Source organism: Maniola hyperantus, chromosome 15 (assembly GCF_902806685.2).
Source record: "Maniola hyperantus chromosome 15, iAphHyp1.2, whole genome shotgun sequence".
Classification (NCBI taxonomy): domain Eukaryota; kingdom Metazoa; phylum Arthropoda; class Insecta; order Lepidoptera; family Nymphalidae; genus Maniola; species Maniola hyperantus.
Window position 1 is genome coordinate 5,279,193 of NC_048550.1, and position 20,629 is coordinate 5,299,821.

Below are 20,629 nucleotides of genomic sequence, written 5' to 3' on the forward strand. Positions count from 1 at the left end.
AGACTATTTTAATGATGTTTTGTCTTCTATAAATATATAGAATAATACTTCCAATATTGATAACTTAATATGTAGCGTAAAAAATACAGAAAATGATCACTTAATAGCATAAGCAGAGGGAAGCTTGATTGAATTATTAGTGTAATAAAATCGATATGCGCCGACGTCGCCAGCATCGGCGAAGGTTATCGTGCCACTCTAAATAGAACATAACACTGCAATTTAACCATATTTAAGTGTAGGTAGGTATATCACACACTTTTAGGTACATTACACGGCTCCAAGACTTCGGATCTTGCGGCCGACGCACAAGAGTATTTTTTTCAAGAGAAAATTACGGTGCTTGCTCTTCAAGCAAATTCGTCTACAAAAATCCGTCACGTGTCATTGAACACTACGAGCTTTTATGTATTAAAAGATATTATATAACTTTTGATAACGACAAATCCATACTAATATTATAAATGCGAAATTAACATTAAAACTTAAATCCACGCAAACGAAGTCGTGTTCATCATCTAGTTGCAAATAAAAAGACAAATTATATTAAAGAAAAAAGAAAAAATGCTTATGCTTAGGACACGCATGTGCGTAGCGGTAGACTACATAGACAGATACTGAACTGGTGTTTAGGCACCTTTCGGTTATCGGCAGCCCGTTATCATTCAAAAGAATTGTATATAGGTAAAAATAGGGAAATCCGTTAAAATAACTTACTGGATGACGAGGGCTGTGGCTTCTTGGCCGGTTGCGCGACCTTTTGCGGCACCGACAAAGGCGCGCGTGGTGCAGACGCCGGGACAGCACTGTTAGAACTCGTTTCTGCCAAACAAACATTCCCAATATGAATACATTTTATCAAGTGTCAAGCCATTTTACTTTCAGTTTTGTACTATTTGTTTTAAAAAAATGCTTAATTTATTTTCGAGATATGCGAGCCTGTTTGGATGCCGCTTGTTTGGATTTCGTTTGATGATTTAATGGCTAACGGCCTAAATTAACAAATAAATCAATCTATCTTTACTAATCTGTCGATAAGTTACTTAACAACATACTATCGAATCGGTATGGTCTTTAGTTTCAAGTTTCAATCATTCCTGAACAAAAGCTCTTCCTCTTTTATATGTGCATTCAGTACATAGCACTTCGAGACATATCTATCTAAAGAAAATCTAAAAAATCTCACAATTTTTATGAGATTCATATTATTTATCAGCGAACAAGAGCCGTACGTGACAAGATTAGATGATACGACACAAAAGCGGCAGGTGATAGTGCTAGTCCTTTAAATTTTTGAACCGAGTTGTGGGTAAACTTTATACATAACCCACAAAACCGAAGCCATGCGAATCAAGCATTGTGGTATTTATTCAAAAAATGATGGCCACATTGCAATAAAAAATAATAGACAAAATCATTAGGCCACCCCATGCAAGAAACCATCTCCTAATTATGTCACACGTTGATGCAGGAGGGAGGGTCTAACTAATGAAACACACTCATTGATGGAAGGATCACCTTTGTGATATCTACGTCAAACTAAGTATTATATTCAATCATAATAGTATGGAACATTATTATTCATGCAATCATCTGTACGGGTTATAAAATGATAAGTGATATAACAAATGATTACTTAAATGAAACCTACCATACCTATCATAGGGTCGATAGGAGATAAACAGACGTGAGTTTGCGTGACGTAATTAATGGATGGTCCCAGAGATCAAGCAAAATTACTGTAAATAGTTTAAGTAATACCCTGGCTGTCCCAAGATTCCTCAAGGATACAGTGAGTTTCGACACAGCCTTCGATATCGCTCTCCAATATGTCAGGCAGATCAGAGTCCAAACCTGAACAATATTCGTTTACCGTAACCACATCATTATTAACACAACATCTATAAAAACCGACTTCGTTACACAAACACTAAAAATTGAAAAATAATTTAATTTATTACCGAATATATTATGTATACAAGAGTTAATATAGCTCCATAATAATACTTTTTGGTGCCGGTGCCAATTAGCTTTAGCTGCGCGAATCGTCTAGACTTCATATTTTTATGGGACTCCACCATGGCACCTCATTGGCACCGACCCCAAAAAATATTATTATGGAACTATATTAACTCTTGTATACATAATATATTCGGTAATAAATTAAATTATTTTTCAATTTTTAGTGTTTGTGTAACGAAGTCGGTTTTTATTTTATTTGTAAAAAAAATTTATTTCACAATTTTTAGTGGCCCCATGGAATTATGCTATGACTGGTTAAAAGTCTACTGTTTACTAAGCTATTACACTGATCGCGAGCAATTTACTCTTATCCGTTGAGGAGTTCCAGTATCTATCTTCGAAGATGTTCATCAGATCTTCACCAAATTGAAATGGGACCAACTTGAAGTATATATTTTCAAAATCGGTCTTGGCGTTTTCGAGTAATCGGGGAACATACATAAAAAATAAAAAAAAAATAAAAAAAAGATTCCTCCTTTTTTTGAAGTCGGTTAAAAAAGGGGTTACAGGGATGTCGCCTGTGTCAAAAATAAATTATTTTTTCATGATTAAAAAATAATCTTCCAAAAATAGGTAAAAAGACTAAAAACTAAAAATCTACGTCCTCTGTTAGTTTTAAGTTTAATAACCATTTTAAATTATCGATTAAACTAGAAAAGGACTTCAAATATTTTTTACAATCGCGCTATACGCGCGTTTAGACGTTTGATAACGAGTAGCTGATTTGATTTGTTGGCATTTGGCAACATCCCTAGTATGTAGTATGTTCAAAAATTCATGGACTAGAAAGCGTGATAATATGTAAATGTATGTAAACAATAGCTGCTGCGTAGTAGAAGTGTGCTAATGTAAACAACGAGCTAGACTGAATTGTACTTTGTGAATTTGTAATATGGTTCAGATTTGATTGTAGATGATCTATTTTCTCAGTATTGTTAAAGTATCCAGGATTTAAAGAGATGAAGTGATATAGTATCTTTAAGCTCAGTATAGACTATTGAAGTTAAGACAAATTGTAAGGTCAGTGCACTCAGAGAGGAAAACTTATTAGATACAATTTTTTTGTGCACTGACATCATCCAATTCAGTATTTATAGAAAGGTTAATCACACTTCTCGACGTTTTTACGTGTCATACTTTTTGTTCATTTCATTTTTTACTAAAGTTAATACTAAAAAATATTAAGACTTAAGTATCTACTTATAAAATACTAGATGATGCCCGCGACTTCGTCCGCGAGGATCGTGTGGGAACTCTTGGGTTTTCCGGGATCAAAAGTATCCTAAGAGCTTTCCCGGGATGCAAGCTATCTCTGTACCAAATTTAATCGAAATCGTTTATACGGATGGACCGTGAAAAGCTAGCAGACAGGCAGACAGACAGACAAACACTTTCGCAAAGGTAAAACTAATATAATCTCCACTTAAATTTTTGAATTTGTTTCGAACAACTCAGGTTAAGCCATATTTTATGAAGCCAGACAAACACTAAAGTCATCAATGAGTAATATTTTAGCAGTAAAGGACTACTTTATTAAAATCGGTCAAGTGAAAACTGGAGATACGCGCGAAATAAATGGAACTATTTAACTTATTAACTTTTATTTAATACATACCTACTTAAGTAGATTTTAGGGTTCCGTACCTCAAAGGGAAAAAGGAATCCTTATAGGATCACTTTGTTGTCTATCTGTCCGTCATGTCTATCAAGAAAACCTATTCCTATTCCTGTTGACCTAGAATCATGAAATTTAATGGGTAGGTAGGCCTTATAGCACAAGTAAAGGAATAAATCGGAAAGCCGTGAATTTGTGGATACATCACAAAAAATGGGTTCATGAACAAATAGTTAGTGTTTTCATTTTTCAAAGTAAAATAACTATACCATATGAAAGGGCTTTACCTGTACATTGTCATACAGATTTTTATTTATTTTTATGCATTTTTTGTTTTTTTGTGCAAAATGTCGAAAAAATACGAATGTAGTACGGAACCCTTGGTGCGCGAGTCTGACTCGCACTTGGCCGGTTTTCATTTGTAAATGTACCTATCATGCATCGGTGCATCACGGACCAAGGTTTACAGGAAATTATCTTTTGTTGTTATTTGTTTCATACCAAGATTCAAGGCTATTAACAGCTTTAAGTCCATGTACGAGTTATAAAATGAATTTATATTGATTTGTTTGACACTTATGGGAAAGTTTCAGATTTTGTATTACAACAGTAACGTAGGTGTCACGCGACTCGGTCGTACGAAGTGGCATTGCAATTTGCATCGCATTTGCAATTTTATAGTTGACTGTTACAGATTTCGAAAAATAAAAAAACCGGCCAAGTGCGAGTCAGGCTCCGCAACGAACGTTCCGTACTACAGTCGTATTTCTTCGACATTTTGCACGATAATTCAAAAACTATGATGCATAAAAATCTGTTTTAGAATGCACAAATGAAGACCTTTCATATGATACCCACTTGATATAATTATCTTACTTCGAAAATTGAAAATACTAATTATTATTAGTTCATGACCACAATTTAATTTTTTTTGTGTAATGTTACCACAAATTTACGGTTTTCAGATTTTTCCCCGAATGTCTGCTACAAGACCAACCTACCTGCCAAATTTCATGATTCTAAGTCAACGGGAAGTACCCTGTAGGTTTCTTGACAGACAGACCGACAGACAGACAGACAAACAGACAGAGAGACAACAAAGTGATCCTATAAGGGTTCCGTTTTTCCTTTTGAGATACGGAACCCTAAAAATAGACATTAGGTACGTATAAAAAATTATAAATGACTCAATCGGAAAGATTCGAATCCGAAAATAAAAGAAATGTAACATATTTAAATATCTTTGATGGAAGCAGTAGGTATGCAGCAACTAACGGTAGACATAATTTTTATGTGAAATCATGATAATTTATTTAGCTTAAGCTGCCTCGACTTGGATCTTTTTTAGGGTTCCGTAGCCGAATGGCAAAAAACGGAACCCTTATAGATTCGTCATGTCTGTCTGTCCGTATGTCACAGCCACTTTTTTCCGAAACTATAAGAGCTATACTGTTGAAACTTGGTAAGTAGATGTATTCTGTGAACCGCATTAAGATTTTTACACAAAAATAGTAAAAAAACAATAAATTTTGGGGTTCCCCATACTTAGCACTGAAACTCAAAATATTGAGGTTTCTAGTATAATTTTTTTCTAAACTGAATAGTTTGCGCGAGATACACTTCCAAAGTTGTAAAATGTATGGTCCCCCCCCCCCCTGTAACTTCTAAAATAACAGAATGATAAAACTAAAAAATATATATGATGTTGAACGAGATCTAGTAAGTAGTTTTTGATTTATCGTGCAAAATGTCGATAAAATACGATGGTACTACGGAACCCTCAGTGCGCGAGTCTGATACGCACTTGGCCGGTTTTTTTAATTCATTATAGGCGCACGCTTAACCACGATCATACCTGATGGGAAGTGTTGATGTGGCCCAATTAGATACGCGTTTGCCTAGAAGGTGCCTATTCACTTTTGTTTTAAAGATACCAAGATTATAATTGGCAGGAAACACTGATCTCGGAAGAGTATTCCAGACTCTAGCCATACGTATAAGGAATGATGACGCAAAGCGTTTCGTACGCGTAAATGAAATTGAGAATATGATGCCCAAAGTAACCCACTTTGTACCCTCACATATACGTAGTTCATGCGAATACAGAATATAATGAGTCATCAACGCACGTGCGCTGCTGGTAAAGGTGTAGATACATTGAAGTAATAAAATAAATAAAGCTTAACTTTTAAAATGCCAATAAACAACAATTACCCGCTTACTTAATCAGAAACGTCAGGGCTATCATTGGTGCTTTATTTTGATAAATTATTCAAGTTATGCAACGTCGTTTAAATCACAAAATGTTTTGTTCTTTTTATATAACATTTCACAGCGATTCTTAGGCTATTTGGACCGCGTTATGTAGAAAGCAGCCAAATAATTTACTATAAAATATTTTGTATGTTAAGTCATTACTCAAATCAACAACTATGGCTTATGGGCTTTAAGGGATAATAATCTACGTTACTTTTATCACGGAAAATAAAGAATTACTACGAAATTTTAAAAAAAACGTACATAAATCGATGCGCAAGTGGGTGACAAAAGCAAGTAAATAATAATATATGTAATATTGTAAATCTCTTGAACGAACATTTAACTAAGTGTCCGCTAGCTACTATAAATTGTGGCTAATTTTGTAAACAATCTCTTAACTAAATTGACATGTCTAAATGTAATGGTATCCTTTTCCTCTGGGAGCATTAAGAAAGGTATAGCAACAGATTTAGACCTGTCATTTTAGTTTATTAACTTGCTGCGGTGTTTACGAAGTGCAAGTGGCTTGCAAGGGCGGACTTGCTGCAACTTTTATTTCTATTCAACACTTAGCATTAGAATCTTAGTCTTATTGGTCAAGGGGTAGAGTTAATATGTATAATTAATGATAGTTACAATGACTCATCGCGTTCTTAATACGCATATAACCGTATATTAATATGGCACCTGGAGGTAAGCTCTAACGCTATTGAGTGGGCATTAGCACTATTAACTACATAGCTATCATTCAAGACCTAAAAACACAAGACCTTTCAATTCTGAGATGGAATCAGTTTTTTGTGAAAGCTAAGCTGCTGTCTAAATTTTCAAATGTTTGTAATGCCATTTATATTAATATTTTTTGTTAGAAATTTGACCCCTTACTGACTCTCGTTTCATAGTTCTAAAAATTGTAACCAAGCTGTTTTTTTCTTATTTCTTGTCATAAATACTAAAAAATAAGTTATAAAAACTAGACACGGCTTCGACCGCGGGGTTTCAGGTTTTATAGAATCCTGTGAAAACTCTTTAATATCCGGGATAAAAAATAGCTTATGTCCGTCTTCGGGATGCTAGCTATCTCTGTTCCTTTCGCCAAAATCGGTTAAACGGATGGACCGTGAAAAGCTAGCAGACAGACAGACACACTTTCGCATTTATAATATTAAGGATGGAATAATGGATGTATAACTTGAGATCAGATTGCAACGACCTTTCTCATGATTTGAAGTGCAAATTCTATTCATTCAGACGAAATCTCCCACCATTGTAACTTTTGTGATTAAACATGTAAGTATAGTCCGCGACAGGTCGAGATCTCAATCGAGGTATGAGACAGGGGCGGACGCCCCGCACAGGTTACTGGTTAGCGCGGGGGATGTGCGGGTGTGCGGGGCGTTCCCTCCCCGATTGCCATCTAGACCTGTCGCGTACTATACATGTTGGGGTTAAAAGTTGTGTATAGTTTTAAAGGAGATGTTAGTTGTGTAATGGAAATAATTAGTACTATAGTGAGGATACAGAAATTTATAGAACAGGATAAAGGAAAATATGAAGACAACAAACGGGCCACAGATTTTATCTACCACCCTTGGCTATGCCCTTGCGCTTGCGTCACACAATACTCGAATATAAGCCAAAGTGTTCTTATTTTACTTTAACGAATAAGTTTTCAAACAAACTAGCGCTGTTTAGAGTTGAGTTTATTATTGGTCTGCACTAATCTGTAAAGATGAAATATCCCACCATATTTCGCACTATATCCATCATATTACGCTGACTCCAGTAAACGATTTTCTTAAAAACTTAAGACTCAAATCGTTGGAATTAAATGAAACCATATTATGTTCATGACGACCCTTTCTATATTTCCCTTTAACCTGCGGATAGATCCAGATAAAAACTACCGGCCAAAATAAATAAAATCAATCTATCCGTAATCATTCGGTAAGTTACTTAAAGGTGTTGTTAATTGTCAAAAAAGATCATACTATTTTGGACAAATAACAACGTTGCTAAGAAACCTATCGACCGATACAGATAGGATTGGTCATTATTAATTTCGGCCGTTCATTGAAGTAAAATTTTATTGCATTATCACTAACTAGTGATGGAGGTAGTCCGCGGCCGTTGTAAGAAGGGGTGGTTGAAGAACACCTCGAAGGGCATTCGTTCCCGCGCGTTTCGCCGCAGCAGCCCGATCAGCAGGTTGCACAGCTCTGGACTCGTGCCTGCTGGCATTCTGCAATACAATTAAATATATGTAGTATTCGCAAGCCGGTGTTTATAAATTATCATCATCAACCCACCGCCGGCTTACGAGCACGAGTATCTTTTTAGAATGAAAGGGGTTTGGCTTTAGTCCACTGCGCTGGCCAAGTGCGGATTGGCAGACTTCACACAGCTTTCAGAACAATAAGAGGAACTCTAAGGCTTTCTCACGATATGTTCCTTCATCGTTAAAGCAAGTTTTAGACGCACATAACTCGGAAAAGTTCGAGGTTCGTGCTGGGGATCGAATTCTCAGCCTTCCAATTAGGAGGCCAACGTCTTAACCACTAGGTTATCACCGCGTGGCTACTTACAAATACTTATAAACTTATCAAAAATTACAGATCGCTGGCAACATAAAGGCTAAGCTCCGCCATACCTCAACCGATTCAGAGCGACGCGACGCAGGGTGTACATTTTGTACACATGATTAGAACTCACAAAAAATATATATCGATGTTTGCTTGAAATGCTGTTCTGTTATCATATTTTTTTAAATAATGCATCCATCGACCTAATAAATTCGTAGCGAGATGTCCGTCAGTTACCCATTAGGCCGACGCGCGCGACGAGGGGACCGTCAGAACTTAGTTATTAAGCAATTAGAAGTACTCTACTTACTAAATGGATTTAATTGTAATACAAATGGTCTGGCTGCTAGTCCTTAATATGAGACCTTGGCAAAACGATTTCTAGAACTATAAGTCTATGAAATTCATATAATATGTTAGCAACTGCGAAAACGCGATAGTAGTTATGTACAAAAAATCTGCCCATTATAACTCGTATTATACATCTATAATCTTACTCTAAATATATAAAAGAGAAATACCACTCACTCACTGACTGACGGACTGACTAATCACGAAATCTCAGAAGCTATAAAGACTACAAACTTGAAATTTGGAAGGTAGGTTCTTTCTAGGACGTAGGTGTCAGCTAAGAAACGGTTTTGAAAAATTCCCCCCCTAAGGGTGCGAAAGGGGGGTCGAAGGTTGTATGAAAGTCCTATGTTTTTGGAGTTAGAGACGTGAAAATCGACATTTAGGTTATTAGTTTTAAATATTAAAAATCTGTATAATTCAATTTGGGAAATTACCCCTTAAGGGTGGTAAAATAGGGGGCAATGTTTTTATAGAAAAGTTTTAACAATTGTTATTTTTACTTAAAATTTGAAATATAGGCTATTTCTAGGGGGTAGGTATCAGATAAGAAAGGATCTAACTAAATTCCCCCCTAAAGGTGTAAAATGGGGGTGGAAGGGTTATATGAAAATCCTATGTTTTTGAAGTTAGAGATATGAAAATTGGCATTTAGGTATTCTAGGTGAGATTGAGTGAGTAGGTAAGTGAGGCCTTTTGCAGCGGGAAAATGTCAGATTTCATGTGAAACCAGTACGCGGACGAAGTCGCGGGCATCTGCTAGTAAACTATAATATTTCATTAATTTCATCTGAAACTGGGAACGGATACTCGGTTCGTGAGGCTTATAATAAACACGGGCGTTGAAACCAAATACAGATGCTCGTGTACGCAGGGCCTTTTCCGGAACAAGCAAACATACAAACAAATATATATATATATATATATATATATATACACACTAAGTAGCTTACTGCCGCGACTCCGTCCGCGTGGACTACACAAATTTCAACACTCTATTTTAGCCATTTAAGGGTTGAATTTTCAAAAATCCTTTCTTAGCGGATGCCTAGTGTCTACGTCATAATAGCTATCTGCATACCAAATTTCAGCCCGATCCGTCCAGTAGTTTGAGCTGTGCGTTGATAGATCAGTAAGTCAGTCAGTCAGCATTTCCTTTTATATATAGGTGTCATACTTCGAGTATGTGGTGGAGAAAAAAACTACTAGTCCACAATTTATTTTCTTTAGTTGCCATTCATTCACAACCTGTCATCTCTATCCACAGATCAAGATTTGGCAGCGCATTGTCTTCGCGACGGAGTTGCTAACCATTAAAAAGATATAATAGGATTGATATTAACAAATATTGGTATTAAGGCCAATTAATATTATCAGCAAAAATTCAGACGTGCGCCGGAATGCACTCTGCTCATACATATTGTACCTACTAGACATTGCAGACTGTCACAATGTTCTCGGATCAGGCGTATGCTGCTGATGTTTGCAGTGGGCACAAAGTTTTTTGACAGATAATTTCTAATAATATGCGGCCAGCCTAAATGTAGAGTTTTATCACACAATACCTCGTACACATCTCGTATAGCTTATTAGTCCGCAACCCCAAGTCAACGAACCTTTAGCTTATTTTAATTACTTATGTTATGTGACGAGTATCTAATATAATATGTGCATAATTAAACAACTTTTATGAACAAAGGAATATTATAGCGTTTTATCAATTTATCTCTCACATTTAGGACTTCGCGAACATCTCACGGAGTTAACAGATGACATAATTTTGTAACGCAACAGTTAAACAAGGAAGCCGCGCCTAATTCGAACCACTCTGTAACAGACCTTGAACATGGCCACTGATTGCGTAGGTAATATTCAGAAAAAAAAACGAGCAAAAAGCATCACCTTATAGCATTATTCCACACCTGTTAACACTACGTAAAATAATGACAAAAAATTTAGTAAATATTAATTTGAATTATCTGCTTAAGCTATAAGTGCCGCACTGCCGTCTGAAGTATTTGGGTAGGACGGGTCAAAAAAATAATAGTTTTAATTAAATTCAGTTCGAGAGACCTCGATCTTGTCAGATAATAATAAAAAAGAAGCAAAGCGAGGCTGGTACCTATTGTTACTTGAAATGTAAAGCAAACGTAGTTTGAATTTAATTACTATTTATATTCTGGACTAAATGTAGGCGAATTGATGAATTTTATTATATAGAGGATTAATACCTTAGTAATAAGAATTCTTAATAAAAAAGATTTGTAGAATAATGCGAAACAAGAGAGACTGAAAATACAACAAGTAAGTTTTTGAAGACGAATTCACGCTTTGAATAATATTTTAGCACAGCAGCAATAACCATGACACAGGAAGTAAGAAGGTAAGAAGATTACTTACTTGGGCTGTAGATCGACGCTGTTCTCATAGAATGCTTTGAGTTCGTGGGGCGTCGTGGCCTGGAAGGGCGCCTTGCCGGTCAGGCACTGGTACACTATCGTACCCAGACTCCACAGATCTGCTTTAGCGTCGTACTTTAGTGACATAATAACTTCGGGCGCCTGAAAAATTGCTCATATTAAGAAATGTTGACGAGTGAAAGTTTGAGAAAGCCTGTTAAACAAGGTTGTACCAGTTAGTACTGATCAAAATCTAAATCTTAGTTCCTTAACGAGAATTTCTAAAGATATTATATAACAGATCAATTCATCAGATAGATCATTAGAGATCAGACTAATGTAATACATTAAGCATAAAGCAACTGTTATAATCCATACTAATATTATAAAGGCGAAAGTGTGTCTGTCTCTCTGCCTGCCTGCTAGCTTTTCACAGCCCAACAGTTTAACCGATTTCGATGAAATTTGGCACAGAGTTAGCTTACATTCCGGGGTAGCACATCCCGTAAAATCAAAGAGTTCCCACGGGGTTTCAAAAACTAAAATCCATGCGAACGAAGTCACGGGCGTCATGTAGTTATTAAATAAAACGAAGTAATGTGATATATAATAATAATATAATTACCATATACATAGGTGATCCGCACAATGTAACAGCCATGTTTCCTTCTTCTAGAAACCTCGCGAAGCCAAAGTCCGCTATTAAAAAAACAATAAGATACTTAAATAATTCAACCATCACACTGTTAAATCAATAAAAAAGCATACGCCTCCAGTAGAAAAGGTGTTATCAAGAAAATGAAAATCCGTCATTAACCAACGCAGTAGTCGCGGAACCTCACCTTATAGAATTAGTTCAAAAACATAAAAGGACGAAATAAGTGAATCATTTCAATAAGGCACATAATCTGAATTTATAAAAGGAAAAGCTGACTGCCTGACTGATCTATCAACGCACAGCTGAGACTATTGGACGGATCTGGCTCTAAATTTGGCATGCAAATACCTATTATGACGTAGACAATAGACATCCACTACGAAAGGATTTTTGAAAATTCAATCCCTAAAGGGGTAAAACAGGGGTTTGAAATTTATATAGTCCACGTGGAATAACCCACGTTTCCACTACTCGTTTGTCGGAGGTTCCAGTGGCAGAACATTTCATATGAAGCTATTCACATTTGTCGGAAACCGATTTTGTGTCAAAATGTACTGCCACTGGTACATCAAGCGATAAACGACAAACGGCAAATGGGAACGGGGGTTAAGTCGCGGGCATAAGCTAGTTTGAAGATAATGTAGAATTTATTTCTGTGAAGTTATAATGACACGTTACGAACATTAATCATCATAATGTCATTACTCGGAAAAACTAAAGGATCTTCCTTTACGTAAATGAAAATGCACTAAGGCGGAATATGCTAACTGGGATTGTCTTAACTGTTCAGACTCATGTCCTTAATTGGCTTTTAAACTGTATTGAACTGGGACGCTAATCGTTTAGTGATATGGCTTTTCCGATGGGACGATCCCTCTAAAACTCCAAGAATCGGTCAAGTGAGAGTTTCCTACCATTGCATAAGAAATAACACTTTTTTTTTTAATTTTCATGGCGGCCATTTTGTAATTTTATTATTTGTTGTTATAGCGGTAATAGAAATGTACATATTCTGTAAAAAATTCAAATCTCTACCTATTACGGTTCACGAGATACAGCCCGCTGACAGACAGACGAACGGACGGACAGCGGAGTTTTAGTAATAGGGTCCGAGCTCGCGTTGGCACCCTTCGGATACGAAACCCTAAAAACCTTTACAGAGGTTTTCTAAAGACCATGAGCACTTTTGGCTCCGCAACAGTTCTATCACACACATTATAACTACTAGTATCTAAGAAAAGTCTGATGAATGGCTTATGGGCTAAAGATGCTATGAAGATATCGAGACCCTTACCAATTTTAAGGGTAATCTCAGTAGGGTGCGGCGTTCGCGGTGGCATGACACTGTGTGTAAGGAGGATGTTCTGCGGCTTGAGGTCCCGGTGGACAATACCCTTGGCGTGTATCGCGCGCATCGCTTCCGCCAGCTGTCGGAGGAACGTCCGGATGGTGCCCTCACTGAGCAGTCTGTTCGCTTGTAGGTAATCCGCCAGGTCACCTCCATTGCAATACTGCATAAAACAAAAATAAATTGAGTTAATCTTTGCTTCAGTTTTATTTTTTGTGTATCTTTGTGGTTAACTTTAATAGTATTTCACGTTATTGCATTATTATTTGCTTATTTTATCATTCGAAAATAGTAATAAATCATGCTACTACTTCAAGTACATATTTAAGCATAGACAATTCGTCATTTTTGCGACTAAGTATTTTCTTCGATCTGTAAAAATTGATATGAGTCTTTTATCAATATGAATAATAAAAATAGGTATTATTCATATTATGATAAAAATACTTATTACATAGAAGATAAAATATGTATTTCTGAGTATGCCAATTTCATTTCATAGAATATTTTCGTAAGTGCACGTCTAAATAACATTAAAACGATAATTAAAAATTTGGAATCTATTATCACGCCAATTGTATTTTAATTGCCTACTAGTCTATATTCAGGTCTATGTAACTTTTTTCAACTGTTCTATAACGATGAGTTACCGAATTTCTAATAACCTATACATTTTCGCCGTTTATTCGTACAATGTTATCAAGTTTGATTCGCGATAAGCAGCGCCATGCCGCAGGTAATCTTATCACTGAGTGATAATGGTTGTGTCAGTTGAGTTTGTGTTTCACGGCCCGACGATACTAGTACCTGGCAAGTAGTAGCTCCTGAAACTAGTCGCCAAACCAAAACATCTTGTGGCAGTAGATGACAATGAAGACGAGATCTTTTTACCCAGTATTACTGGCACTTTTTGCGTGAGTATTCAATTTTCTTATGCAATAAATCATTAAGAGGTGATAATAGTCATAGATATGTGGTGTTACTAAATCGTTCGAATACAAAGGTTATAAAGCAGAAAAAAAATACAAATGTATCATAATTCGTCATGTCATATATCTGTATACTTAATTAGACACAATACACTTAAACCTTTATTAAAGTAAACCAAATTTACTATCTTATGAATACGAGTAGGTAGATGGAATCAAAACTAAGGCTGTGTTGGGGTGCTATTTATAAAATGGTGATAAATCACGACATACGCAGATTTTGTAAACTGGCTATAACTAAGACATCTCTGAATAAAATAATGAAATCTGTGGATAACAATAAAATGATTAACAGGACTTTCTCTTATATCAAGTTTTTATTTTCAAGATCATTCATTCACTGAAACTGTTACACCCTTGCAGTTATCACGTTTCTTATCTTTGTACTTAGAAATTCTACGTCAGCTCGTTACGATAAACAAAATATTATATCTGTTTCGTGTTAGCAGTCACGTGTTAACATGTTAAAATTATTTTCAGAATTGGAAGCGTGTTATGCCAAAACGCAGAAGAATTGCCTATTGCTGTTGAGACTAACAACCAGTTTCCTCCAGAATATTCTGAATTCGATGGTAACAGCGAAGACAGTTTATCTACGGCTGCGGAACCCATTCAAACAACTCCAGGATCTACAACAACTGATGTACCTGCGTCATCATTAGCCGAAGAAGATGAGCAAGTTATTGATGAAGGTAGTGAAATAACAGCTGCAGAACCCACGGAAACTACGTTAGAACCAACAATAACAGATGTAGCTGCGGAATCTGTAGCTGCGGAATCATCTGATACTACATCAGGGACTACAATTGCAGATGTACCTGCATCATCAATGTCAAATGACGATAAGCAAGATACTAAAATTGAAGACAGTGAAATTACGGTCACAGAATCTACTCAAACAACGCCAGAGTCTACAGTAGTGGAAGTAGCTGTTCCAGCAGTGGCAAGTGATAGTGAACAAGTTAGTAAAAATGAAGGCAGTGAAACTACGACCGCACAATCTACTGAAACAACGTCAGGGTCTACAATAGCAGATATTGGTCCGCCTGATTTGACAATCAAAGATGAGCAAGATACTACCTATGGAGATAGTGAAACCACGGCTACGCAACCCTCTGAACTAACATTAGAATCCTCAAGTGCAGATGTAGGTAAACTAGTGTTGGCTAACGATGATGAGCTTGTGACTAATACTGAAGACAGTGAAACTACGACAGCAGAACCCACACATACAACGTCAGGATCTACAACATCAGATGAGGTTGCTCCTACTATGACAGTTAGAACAGATCAAGTTAACAGTAATGAAGGCAGTGAAACGACAGTTGTAGAACCCACTGAATCAACGCCGGAATCTCCGAATATAGTTATGGATGCTTCAAAATTATCAGATGTAGAGTCTCCATGTCCAGAACCATGTATATGTATTACAGAAGGAGATTCAAGCGATTATATAGTTGATTGTTCGGGTCATGGTCTTACCGATTTGCCGGCACCAATAGACCCTAAAACAACGAGTTTAAAATTACAAAATAACCAATTAACAGTAATACCTAAAGGGATTTCAGAACTAAAGCACTTGAAAAATCTAAATGCAAACGATAACCTGATTTCGGAGTTAGAATCTGGAGTAAGTATTCACTTATATCTAGAGAGCTTCTCGTTTTACAACGTGTAAAATATCTTTATAGGATTACTAGCTGCTGCCCGCGACTTCGTCCGCGTGGATTTAGTGTTTAAAATCCCGTGGGAACTCTTTCATTTTCCAGGATAATTATTTTAATAAAAAAAACCGGCCATGTGCGAGTCAGGCTCGCGCAATGAGGGTTCCGTACTACAGTCGTATTTTTTCGACATTTTGCACGATAATTCAAAAACTATGATGCATAAAAATAAATAAAAATCTGTTTTAGAATGTACAGATGAAGACCTTTCATATGATACCCCACTTGATAGAGTCACTCACTTCGAAAGTTGAAAATACTAATTATTAGTTCATGACCACAATTTTTTTTTGTATGATCTAACCCTAAATTCACGGTTTTAAGATTTTTCAGATTTTTCAGACAGACAGACAGACAGACAAAGTGATCCTATAAGGGTTCCGTTTTTCTTTTTGAGGTACGGCCGGTGCTTGACACCTAAAATATCAATTCACCATCAGAAATTCCCGAATCCCCACGGCTTAGGAGTTCAGTACCTTGCAGCATCAGGATTGAGGAGTTGGGATCCGAAGTTCAATGATGTAGTCTATGCTTGGCGCCAAAAATAATATTGCATCATCCGCAGTTCCTAAATCACTATAGTTTAGGAGTGCTGTACCCTACATCATCAGAGTTGAGGAGTTGGGACTTGGAGTTCAAGCATAAACTCGTTGCTTGGTACCTACAATATTAATTCACTATAAACACTTCCTGAATCTTGATAACTTAGGCGGGCAGTAACCCTGCAACATGAGGATTGAGTTGGATCCAAGAACTTTTATGGGACCACCACGGAAACATCCCCTGTTGATTAGAAAAGTCGGTCCAGAAACCTCGAAAAAATCGGTGTACATACATTAAAAAAATCGGGCCGAATTGAGAACCGCCTCCTTTTTGGAAGTCGATTAAAAAATAGCCTATGTCACTCCCCAGGTCTTCGTGGTCGTGGTCAATCCGTTGCTCCGTTACGACGTGATTGAATTACAAATCAACAACCAATAAACCAACAAACAAACACACTTTCGCATTTATAATATGGGTACTGGGTAGTGATCTCTATATGTATATAAAAATGAATCGCTGAATGTATTGCTGATCGCAAATCTCGAGAATAGCTGAACCGATTTCGCTAATTCTTTTTTCATAATATTCCTTGAAGTACGGGGATGGTTCTTACGAAGAGAAAAATTAAAAAAAAATCCTGAAAAAGAATCGACTGTTAGGCGGTACGAAGTTCGTCGGGGCAGCTAGTTAATAATAATTTGAACTAGTAATTAAAGTTTTAAGGGTTCCGTACCTCAAAAGGAAAAAGGAACCATTGTATAGGATCACTTTGTTGTCTGTCTGTTTTTAATCTTATTAGTAGTGCTTCTTTAAAATTACGATTATGTATAAGCTATTTGGTCTTATTATTTTTATTTTAGTTTTATTATTATTATTTTCAGTCAGTCAGCGAGCTACCAGAACTAGTGTCACTAAAATTGGCAAATAATCGTTTTCAAGAATATCCAAAAGATTTAGAAAACGCTTTAAGTTTAGATACACTTGAGGAACTGGACTTGGCTGGCAACGACTTAAAAACTGTAAGTTTTCAGTTTTCTTAACATTATTTTACAGTTAAGGGCATTTGCCCCTTTTTTATGAAAATCGTGATAGCAAGGCCACAATTAGTAGGTACGCTATCAAGTTATTGTAAAGATTGAAGGACGTATGGCCTAGTCATGACAAAGTAGGTATATCAATCGATTGCGATTGTTAAGCAACGTTGACCCAAGTCGGTAATTGGATGGGTGACCGACTTTGGAGGTTTAGACCTCCAAAGTCGGCCTTAAAGTAGGGCCTTTTCGTTTCCTGCCTCGGAGAGCACGTGAAGCTGTCGGTTCCAGATATTATCACCAAAATCTGAAAATAACTGTAAAACCTAACAATTGGAATCTCTTTAGTCAACTTGTAAGCCGTAGGATCCGGTAACCCACCGCATTATTTTGTAAACCAATTCTTTATCGTATTTAATCATTTTATTAATAAGATTAATATTTAAGCCAAATTGTTTTGATTTTCAGACACCTGATATTTTCTTGAATTTAAAAGCACTCAGAACAATCACCTTGCCAGAAATTTCGTCTGAATTAGTGGCACAGATATGTTCTTCAAAGGAAACATTAGTAACCATTTGTACAGAATCTTGTTCAGAACATTCATTCGTGTGTAAAGATGTATCTCTACACAGTAAAGATAGCTCACTTGACGCCACATTACCCGGTATGATTCCATATTTATCTGAAATTATTAAAGAGGACACCAAAAACATAGACGACAGCCTTGCAAACTCCGAAAAAGAAATCAGCGATACACCTCCAGACCTAAGTGCACCAGAGATATCATCCAACTCAAGGAGAAAAGAACCTTCGGAAATATCACCGAAGGCTCCCGAGACGCCATCTGAATGCAAAGACAATTTGCCTGTCAATGACTTTTCTCTTCGAACTGCAGTCAATAATGCCCCACAAGAAAATGTAGCATTGCAAAGTATAGTAATAGACAATTCTAAAGAGTCCTCTAACAATGAAACCGATGTGAAGGTTGGCGCAAAAACCACTGAAACAAAAAGCAGTGGCGTAGACAAGAGTGTGATTGCCGTTGTTGTAGCTGGTATGGTAATAATAGTAGCTGTTATAGCAATAAAGAAAAATTGGGGTTCTATAAGAAAAAGGTTTAGTTCAACACCGAGGGCTAATGACAGATCAGATAGAAATGCGAATGGTACAACTGTTCCGCCTGAAGAAGTTCCCCTGCAGGATAAATCACCTGTTTAATATATTATCAGTAAAATATTTATTTTTACCACTCTTTGGATTAACTATGAAGTGAATTGTTTCGATCTGAATGACAAATATTTATATTTTGATCAAAAATGGTGACGTAAGGACTAAAGTTTAAAAAATAAGGTTATTTTTCGTGCAGCAGTTTTATTATGTTAAATATTAAGACAAAAGTAGAATAAGTTTTATTAAGGTAGTTGTAATGTACATACATCTTCAACTGTACTACATAAATTATTAAAATTCATAAATTTTCTTTTTCTACAAGTGTTGCAAAAAATACGTAAATAAAAATATTACATAAATTATAATAATATTTTATAGAGTGGGAACTCACGGAGCGGTTTGCACCTGTGCCCGCCGCGGTTGCGAGAGATCTGTTTTATTTCTATATACTCATGAGACCGCTTGTTTGACCCGCAAACACCCGCTCACTCCGCGGGAATAAATCGCGTCGTGAAAATTGCTATCTACATTTCCATGTATTTCGTGTTCGTACGAATACTCGTACTGTACGCGGCCCACAACCGCGGCGAGCGCGGGTGAAAACCGCTCCGTGAGTTCCCACTCAAGTGTCTGGAACTTATCTATACCTAGTCTTTCCGATGCTTTCAACCTCTAAGCTCTAACTAAAGTCCCTTTAAACAACGGTTAACGGGATGTCCCTTTGTCTCGCTATTTAGTAAAATCTTGCGGCCGCGGGCTAAGCGTGCCGAAGCTGCATACAAAATTACCCTTTTATTATATTATGTTTACCCTCATAATTTCAACTAATCTCACTGCCTGGACACGGCTCTCCTCTCAGAATGAGAAGGGTTTAGTTAGGTCATAGTTCACTACGCTGGCTAAGTGCTCATCACATTATTCATAACAAATTCGCGATGCGTTTGTTGACACGGTTCCTGACGAGAAGATGCGTAAGTATTCAGGGCGTTACACATTAAGATAATATCATATCGCGAATTGTTTACTAAGCTTTTAAGCATAAAATATAGAGAGAAAAGAATCACTAATGGACTAAGAGCCAGAAACCATGGTACCTGTTATACCTATTCATCGATAAGAGGGGAAGTAGATTTTGAGTAATATAAATCTGACATGTAATGTTATTCGCAATACGCGTCGGTCGCAACAAAGCGGTAAAGAAAAAGGCTTACAAAATATACACCGACGGATGCGTGCTTGACTGCCTGCCTGTCTGACCGCGACATCCCGTAATGTTCCGTTACTCCGCAACGAACGGTAACGTTTGACTTGGTCAATGTTGCTTTCTTATTAGGCAACGTTATGGGTCAAAAAGAGCTCAAAGATGATGGATTTATAATAAAGAAATGAAATAAAAATCTTTTTTATTCAAGTAAACTTTCACAAGTGCTTTCAAATCGTCGGATGCATCTACCACTGGTTCATCTACACTAATGAACTTCGTTCACGTGGATAATAGGTTTTTGAGAATCCCGTGGAAACTGTTTGATTTTCCGGGATAAAAAGTATAGCTTATGCCACTCTCCAGGTCTTTAACCGTACGCATACCCATGAAAAAAGTCACGTCAATCCATCTCCTCCGTTGCGACGTAATGGAAGGACAAACCAACAAACAAACACATTTTCCCAATTATGATATCAATGGAGTGATGTATCATGTATCACTCACAATAGTTTAAACGCTAAAATACATTTATTACGTAAACCAGCAAAGTCGTAGGTAGGTAGGTAGTCGTAGGTAGGTAGGTAGGTCGTAGATTTAGCTAATATGACATGCCTGATGAATGATGTTGTAGGCGTCGCGTCCGCTTTCTTCTTATTTATAAACAAAAAGTGCTAATCATGTGTTAACCGGTCCTTGAACTTTACCAACCCAGATGATAGGGCTTCATTGGG

At 36.7% G+C, this 20,629-nt stretch overlaps 2 protein-coding genes across 7 annotated transcripts in view; one reads left to right on the forward strand and one right to left on the reverse strand.

The window, feature by feature from the left end:
- Atg1 (serine/threonine-protein kinase unc-51-like protein Atg1) overlaps positions 1–20,629 on the reverse strand; it is a 50,586-nt gene that overhangs the window by 9,874 nt on the left and 20,083 nt on the right. For 4 of the 6 annotated variants that reach the window (XM_069503328.1, XM_069503332.1, XM_069503329.1 and 1 more), the window contains exons 3-8: positions 13,181–13,397; positions 11,854–11,927; positions 11,230–11,390; positions 8,002–8,138; positions 1,762–1,854; positions 718–822 (exon numbers count right to left, since the gene is read on the reverse strand). In XM_069503328.1, the coding sequence (XP_069359429.1) occupies positions 718–822; positions 1,762–1,854; positions 8,002–8,138; positions 11,230–11,390; positions 11,854–11,927; positions 13,181–13,397 (787 nt within the window). The remainder of the gene's footprint in view (positions 1–717; positions 823–1,761; positions 1,855–8,001; positions 8,139–11,229; positions 11,391–11,853; positions 11,928–13,180; positions 13,398–20,629) is intronic. The other 2 variants (XM_069503331.1, XM_069503330.1) reach the window with 1 other exon arrangement.
- Positions 13,991–18,973, forward strand: LOC117988845 (mucin-22-like). The gene is made up of 4 exons (XM_034976104.2): positions 13,991–14,148; positions 14,704–15,853; positions 17,372–17,509; positions 17,990–18,973. Exons 1-4 carry the CDS (start codon positions 14,099–14,101, stop codon positions 18,740–18,742), a joined length of 2,091 nt encoding a protein of 696 aa, XP_034831995.1. The 5' UTR covers positions 13,991–14,098; the 3' UTR covers positions 18,743–18,973.

Coding starts and splice junctions, on each gene's coding strand:
- LOC117988845 (XM_034976104.2), top strand. CDS start 14,099: ATGACAATGAAGACGAGATCTTTTTACCCAGTATTACTGGCACTTTTT. Junction 14,149..14,703: donor GTATTACTGGCACTTTTTGC/GTGAGTATTCAA, acceptor AATTATTTTCAG/AATTGGAAGCGTGTTATGCC. Junction 17,510..17,989: donor CTGGCAACGACTTAAAAACT/GTAAGTTTTCAG, acceptor TTTGATTTTCAG/ACACCTGATATTTTCTTGAA.